Consider the following 7,247-nt stretch of genomic DNA (forward strand, 5'->3'; position numbering starts at 1 on the left):
TGTTGTAACAGGAACACAAAAAGGTTATTATGCACTGGTGGTTTCCCCAAGCTACTCGGACCCTCCACTATGTAAAACACTGACTGCTCTCTTCAAACACAGAGTAAAGAAACGACTCATTTCTCATGGGGCAGGAGGAGCTGCTGGAAGGGGACCTGGATGTGTACTGGCCCTGCCCCCTCATTGGCCCTGGCTTCAACTCCTGCTCACACCCCCTCTTCCTCATCACTCAAAGCCTCTTCATACAGGACTGGGAAGGATCTGGGATCGCTCCGATTGACCTTGAGCACATACTCCAGGACTTTCATCTTGCTAGTTTCGGCATAGGCCCTGGGACCCCACAGGAACTCATAACATACAGGATCGCTGTCGGGCACCTGCCGGTACTCCAGGTACCCTTCCTGCACCCAATCCTGGGTGATGAGCTTCCGGGGCTCCCCGTAGATGTAGTGCTCACTCCCAGCATGCACCCCCATCCCACCCAGTGCATCCCAGATGACCTCCTCCTGGGCACAGTCGCCCTCAAAGAGGATCAAGCCCAGCATGATGATCAGGAGGCCGGACTTGGGAAAGCGCTGGTCATCATTCAGCTCCTCATAGTAGGTGAGGCCGAGGGTGGTGACAAGAACATAGGAGTGGCTGGCAGGATCCACTTCCTTCACATCGACGCCAAAGACCATCTGCATGTACTCGGAGGCTTTCATGAAGATTTCAGGGAAGAATTCTTGGTAATCTCTGAGCACAATATTCAGCATTTGTGCCTTGGTGATCGGCTCCTTGAAGCGATACTTGAGGAGCAGGAAATGAACCAAATCAAACATCTCTTCTTTTAGTGCCTCTTGCAGCACGGACACCGGGTCTAACAGATTCTGGGAGGTGCTTGGCCCCTCCTCTTCTTCGCTGCTGGATCCCTCATCAGAGAGGGGCTCTGGACTGGAGGCCAGGCCAGTGGAGGAGGAGGAGGCTCCCTGAGGACCCTGGAGAGGACTCGGTGTTGCAGAAGTAGCAACCTCGTCCAGGGTGCCCGGGTTCACAGTAGAGGAGGAGGCAGCTGCCCCCTCCTCCTGAGCCCCGGGAGCCTGTGCACCCACCAGGCCCTGTGCCTCGCTTTGGGCCTGGAGGCCTTCCTCAAGACTGCCGTGCTGATTGGTCTTGTGGTCGTGGCGGTGAGACATGACGGCTCTGGTCAGGGACAGCAGGCAAGAGTGGGCAGGAGATGGGTGATGAAGACACACAGGCCTGGGAAGAGAGGGAGCATGTCACTGGCCTCAGTGAGAACCACTCCTTGGGGACTCTAACAAAGGCCAGTCTACAGGCCTTCTCCTTAGGTCATGCTCCAGGCCTCCCAGGGCTCCTCTCCTCCTGGTTGGCTTGTCTCCTGAGCACCTCAACGAGGAAGTGAAATGGCTCCGTGAGGGCAGCAGGCCTGCAGAGCCGGAGGCTTCGGGGCTGACAGTGGGGGGGTGGATGGGGTCAGGCACTATTGGGTCCCCTCTGTCCCGGGGAAGGCAGGGCCTCTGACACATATTCAGGGTGTTTACATCACCTGGACTCCTGACACTGCCTGGGCCTCCTCTGCTCGGTGACCTGAGGACCCCGCCTCAGACCAATGTCTCACTGTGGGTTCCTGAAACCGATATAAAAGGAAGTGAGGGGCCTACAGGCTGCAGATACACGCACAGCCCTGGTACCCCCAGTGCTGTCAGGACCGTAGGCTGGGCTCTCTCGAGTCCCCACTGTCCTGGGGTAGATCGACCCTTCTGTGCTGACTCAGGGTCCTCATCTTTTGCCTGGAGGGCCCTAGACCCCCACCCTTCAGCTGGCCTGAGAAACCCTCAGAACAGGAGCTCACATCCCTGATACGGAGCAGAAGTCAGTGAGTGGGCCCCACATCTGGCCACGGCTGCCCAGGGCCTCAGAGAGAAGATAGCAAGTGGCGCCAGCATCAGTGGGGTCCGTGTGTCCTCTGCGAGCAACCTGCTTGGTCCTCACCTTGATGCCTGCCAGGGACTGGGACCTTCCTCCCTCTGCTGACCTGAGTGCAGCCCCCTCAGACCAAGGACTTCACCTCCCTGAGACCAGTGATCCAGATATGAGAGAGGGGACCTCAGCCTGATAGCCCTGCCCAGGGTTTCCAGGGCTGTCGGCAGGGCCAGGGCATATTTCTGTAGAGCTCCCGGCAGTGTTCTAGGCTGGGGTTAACTTCAGTCCTCACTGGCTAGCGTGCACACCTGGGGCCTGGCAGATCCTGGAACTCCTCCCTCTGCTGACAGTCCTTGTCCCTCTGACCAAGGCCCTCACCTCCCTGAGACCCGGGAAACAGAAGTGAGTGTGCTGCACACAAGGACACCCTGCGTGAGGTTTCCAAGGCTCCCAGAAAAAGGGGGTTTTGGGGGCGGGAGGCCTCCTCTATCTAAGGTGTCCTCAAGGCTCTCATATTTACCCCTGACAGGGCCTGGGCCCTTTCCCTTCTGCTGAATTGCAGATGCATCTTGCAGACCAAGGCCACCATCTCCCTGAGAACCCAAGGAGGAAGTGTCCGGCCATGGCTCTCCCCCACAGTCCTACCCCGGGCCCCCCAGGGCAGAGAGCAGGGGCAGGTTTCCCATATCTGGGATGGGGGACTGCCTAGTCCTCGCCCAGGACCCTGGGACTTCTCCCTCTGCTGAACTCAGGCCCCACTCCTCAGACCAAGGCCGTCCCCGCCCTGACACCCCCAAGGCAGAAGCAAAGACGCACCTCATCTGGCCACCCTACCCAGGTCCTCCCAGTGCTGAGGCCCCCCTCTGTACTGGGGTATAATATCCACATTGTTCTCCTTCTTCCTCCCCCCCTTGACCCCTGGCAGGGCCTGGGTCCCCACCCCCACCCCCGCATCCTCACCCCTCAGATTTCCAAGGCTGAATCCGGGAGGCGTCTCATTGTAAAGTCTGTCCAAGGCCTCCCAGGGTCAAAGAAGGGGCAGGGGTGATTCTAGGGGGCCCTCAGTATTGCCTGGGTGCCCCTACACCGGGGGCTTCCCTAGGCTGAAAGCACGGACACAGCTGGAGTATTCGGGGTTGCTCAACCCGGGTGGGGGCCCCCTCAGTCCACCTTCAGCGTCTCACGTTGACTTCTAACAGAGCCTGGGCCCTCTCCCCTCAGCCAACCGGAAGTCCGGACCTCAGACCCAGACCCTCGACGCTGTCATCCCCCGGGTGGAAGTCGAGGGAAGTCATATCCGGACCGCATCACCCAGCACTTTTCAGGGCTGACAGCAGGGATAAGGAAGGACTGTGCCCCCGCCCCCTCCCATCGGGGTCTGGGAGAGCCATGGCCCCGCCTTTATGGACCTGAGCCTGCCTGGGGTCACACCAGGCTCTGACTACAGAGTCCCATGAGGAAGAAGTTGGGGGAGGGGCTCAGCCTGACACCTCTGTCCCGGAGTGTCCCACGACTCACAGCACGGGCGGAGCTGGATTATTTGGGGACCCTCTACCTGGGGCGGGGGCCTACTCAGTCCACCGTCGTCATCTCACCTCTCTCCTAACAGAGCCTCGGCCCTGCCCCCTCCGCCGACCTGAAGCCTGCCCCTCAGACCAACGGCCTCGCCTCTGTCAGGCCCCCAAGGCGGAAGTCAGTGGACATGAGTTCCCGCCCCGCCCCCAACACACCCGGACTTCCCAGGACTGACCTCAGGGGCGGACCTGGATTATTTGGGCCCCTCTACCTGAGGTGGGGCCTCCTCAGTCCACCCTGGTCATCTCACCTCACTCCTAACAGAGCCTGGGCCCTCTCCTCGCGGTCGACCGGAAGTCCGGATCTCAGACAAAGGCCCTCGCCTCACTCAGCCCCCCGGCGGCTGTCCATTGACGTCACATCCGGAACCCATACCCGGGGCTTCCCAGGGCCGACAGCAGGGGTGGAACGGGATTGGTGGTGGGAGGCCTCAGTCTCCCTCAGGGTCCCAGCCCTGATGCCTGGCAGAGCCGGGGCCCCGCCCTCTCTGGGCCTGAGAGGGCCTCAGGTCCCACCAGGCTCTGACTCCCAGAGTCCCCTGAGGTGGTTGTCGGGGGAGGGCAGTAGTCAGGTGGACGACATGTCCAGTGTCCCAGGGCTGCCAGCAGGGGCTGAGTAGGACCCTGTGGGCCCACTCTGTGGGGTGTGTGGACGGTCTGTCCTCACTCCCGAGGGTCCTCATCGTGGTTTCCTGCTCTTTCCTTAAGTGCTGGGTGGGAGGTGCCTGTCCCTGCCACCCCTGAGCATGGGCTCAGCTGCAGCCCTTGTGGAGAAGGGCTGTGGGTCCCAGGCTGGATGCTGGCTGGGGGCTGCAGGTCCCGAGACTGTAGTGGCCTGTGGGACAAGACGGGCACCTTCCTGCAGGGCTCTTCCCTGGCCGCATGTAGACTTTGAAACCTTGTGTTCTAAAAGATTTATTTTATATAGGGAAGAAAGCTGAGCAGCTGCGGGCGGGAGGGGATTTAAGGAAGTTCTGCTTTTCCTTTTTTAAGTTATTTAACATTTTTTTCTTTAGCTCTGTTGCCCCAGGTAGAGTGCGGTGGCGTCATCATAGCTCACTGCAACCTCAAACTCCTGGGTTCAAGCTATCCTCCTGCCTCAGCCTCCCAAGTAGCTGGGACTACAAGCTGGCACCCCCCCCCCATCCCACCCCAGCTAATTTTTTTCTATTTTCACTAGAGACAGGGGTCTCGCTCTTACTCAGGCTGGCCTCGAACACCTGAGCTCAAGTGATTCTCCTGCCTCGGCCTCCCCGAGTGCTAGGATTACAGGCCTGAGCCACCATGCCTGGCCTAAGTATTTTTACCATGAAATCTTTTTACGTTTTTTCCAAAGAATTTTTCTGTATCCATGATGGGATCATATGGTTTCCTCCATTAGCTTGTGAACATAGAGAATCACAATTGCAAGTACTTTTAAATATCAAATTATATTTTCCTTGGATACATCCGTTTGCCCATTTAATACACTGCCTTGTTGAATTTGCTGTTTATTTAGCAAATCTGCTGCTCTCTGAGTGATTTTGGCTTCAGGGTTCTTTTCATGGTGAGGTCCTCCTCTGGTATTTGAAACAAAGAACACTAGTCTGGAGCACTCAGTATTATTGTTGTAATGGCAGTATTTATGCATCCCAAAGTAAGTCAGTGTACTCATGGACAAGCACTGGGCTCTGAAATGAAAACACCTGGGCTATTTTGAGGCTCCACATGAGAAAATGCCCGTGCCTAGCCCATGGCTGCATGGCCCTGCATAATGATGGCAGAAGCCATTCAGGATGTTAAGGGGCTTCACCAAGATGGGCCAGAGAGAGGGTGCAGACAGTAAGAATGTTTGACAGATGTAACCGTGCCCTCTGGAGCATCGGAGGATCAGGGCCAGCTTTAAGGAAGAGGATAATCATACCCCATTTACTGATCATTTACTGTACCAGGTAGTGGGCTAAGTACAAGTTCATCACAGCCACGTGGAGTAGAAGTTTTAGCACTATTTTACAAACCTTCCATGAACTGCCTTACTTAATCCTGAGTGACAGTAAAGTCTGGAGTTGCTGATTTAATAAACAGCCACATGCGACTATGTGCCAAGCATTGTTTAAGTGCTTTATAGATATCACCTGGTGTAGTCCTTATACATGCCTCATGAGGTAAGTGCTACTGCTATCCACGTTTGACAGATAAGGTAACTGAGGTACAGGGAGATTTGAAGCTTGCCTATGATCACATAGCTAGGAAGTAGCAGAGCCAGGATTTATATCCAGGCTGGCTGGCTATAGAGCCTCTGTTCCCAGCTGTGTCCCTTAAGCCTAAGTCTGGCTGGACTATTCTTACTTGAAAACAAACACATTTCTAATTATAATTTTTTTGTACATACACATTAGCTCTTCTGGAACCATACAGAAAGAATTTCCTAATGTGGTCACATACTCCTACTAGATCATAAGCACCTCAGAGCAAAGGTTGAATGCCATGTTCTGAACTCCTGCTTCAATATAAGCGTTAGCACCCAGTAGGAAATCATGATATATTTGTTAAATGTTTTACTTGAAGATCAAATAATCTCATTTGATCCACTTTATTTGGTCTCCAAAACATGTAACAGGCTTGGGCCCTGGGTATTATGTATCAGCACAGAAGGCTCCTGCTGAGGATGTTGGATCCCAGAAATGCCTTCTGAAAAGGCGATGAGGAGTGCTTTGGATGTCTTTAACCACCCAGGAAGAGCACTCCCCCATACTGATCTGCTCACTCCAAGAGGGGCATGCAGTGTCCCTGTTTCCAGCGGTGTCCTTGCTTCCATCCTGCAGTGCCCCACAGGGTCTGCCCCTGGCCTTTCCTGGGAGCACCCAGCTCATGCTGTGGCCCAGGGCTCCAGCTCTCCTCTGGCCCCATTCTGCCCTCACGTCCCTCCCCAGGCCGGCCCAGGGCAGCTCAGATGGATCTGGCGGGTGCTCCTCCTCACATCTCTCCTGGGCGGCTGATCCTCACCACAGCCCATGTCCCTCAGGACCCCAAAGCCCTCTCCCTTCCCCCTCCTTCCAAATCCTAAAATGGGTCTGGGGGTGCTCTGGGGCCTGGGGAGGGTCCTGATGCCCACCATCTGCTACAGCCTTTAGTCCGCTCAGACTTCCTGTCTGGGGACACCATGGCCCTAGCTGTCTCTGTGGGTGGCTGACAGGACACTCCTGCCCCACCCCTCTGGATCGACCTCAGAAAGGAAAACCTCATAGTGATGCAGTTAAAGAGATCACTTCAATGAAAGGTTGGGCATCACATAAGTAAGCATTTGAATTATAACTCCCCATCATAGCAATTTGTCACTCATTCATGCAGCAAAGATTATTATTTACCAACCACTAGGAGACTCGCCAAAATACTTCATCATCTCCCACCAGCTCTACTTGAACCACAGTATCTTGGAAGGGGATTCTTACTGGGGAATTTCAAATAACAATAACTGCATGTGACTGTGAGCTCCAGGTCCTGAGAAGTAGTTGGTGGGGAGACAGGAAGGGTGAAGCCGCAAGCTGGGCAAACTGAGGCCAGATTGGGGCAATGTGGGCACAGACGCAGGGGGATGGGGGATTAGGGATGGGTCCCAGGGGAAGGAAACACCCAATGCTAACAAAAGCATTTGGCTACTGGCTGCCAACCTCCAACTCAAGGACACATCATGGCTCTCAGAAAACACATGGGTGGTGCTCAGGGGCCCAAAGAGAGCAGGTGGATATCCAGGAATTCCTAGAGTTAGCT

The 7,247-nt window shown here is 55.6% G+C and overlaps 1 protein-coding gene across 1 annotated transcript; it reads right to left on the reverse strand.

Moving 5' to 3' along the window:
- Positions 1–206: 206 nt before the first annotated feature.
- LOC138378839 (melanoma-associated antigen 11-like) lies at positions 207–1,175 on the reverse strand. Its single transcript, XM_069464174.1, has one exon. It carries the CDS (start codon positions 1,173–1,175, stop codon positions 207–209), a length of 969 nt encoding a protein of 322 aa, XP_069320275.1.
- Between the last annotated feature and the right edge of the window lie 6,072 nt (positions 1,176–7,247).

This window comes from Eulemur rufifrons, chromosome 30 (genome assembly GCF_041146395.1).
Source record: "Eulemur rufifrons isolate Redbay chromosome 30, OSU_ERuf_1, whole genome shotgun sequence".
NCBI classification, from domain to species: domain Eukaryota; kingdom Metazoa; phylum Chordata; class Mammalia; order Primates; family Lemuridae; genus Eulemur; species Eulemur rufifrons.

What these genes read in the sequence shown, in the direction of transcription:
- LOC138378839 (XM_069464174.1), bottom strand. Translation starts at nt 1,175, where the DNA reads ATGTCTCACCGCCACGACCACAAGACCAATCAGCACGGCAGTCTTGAG.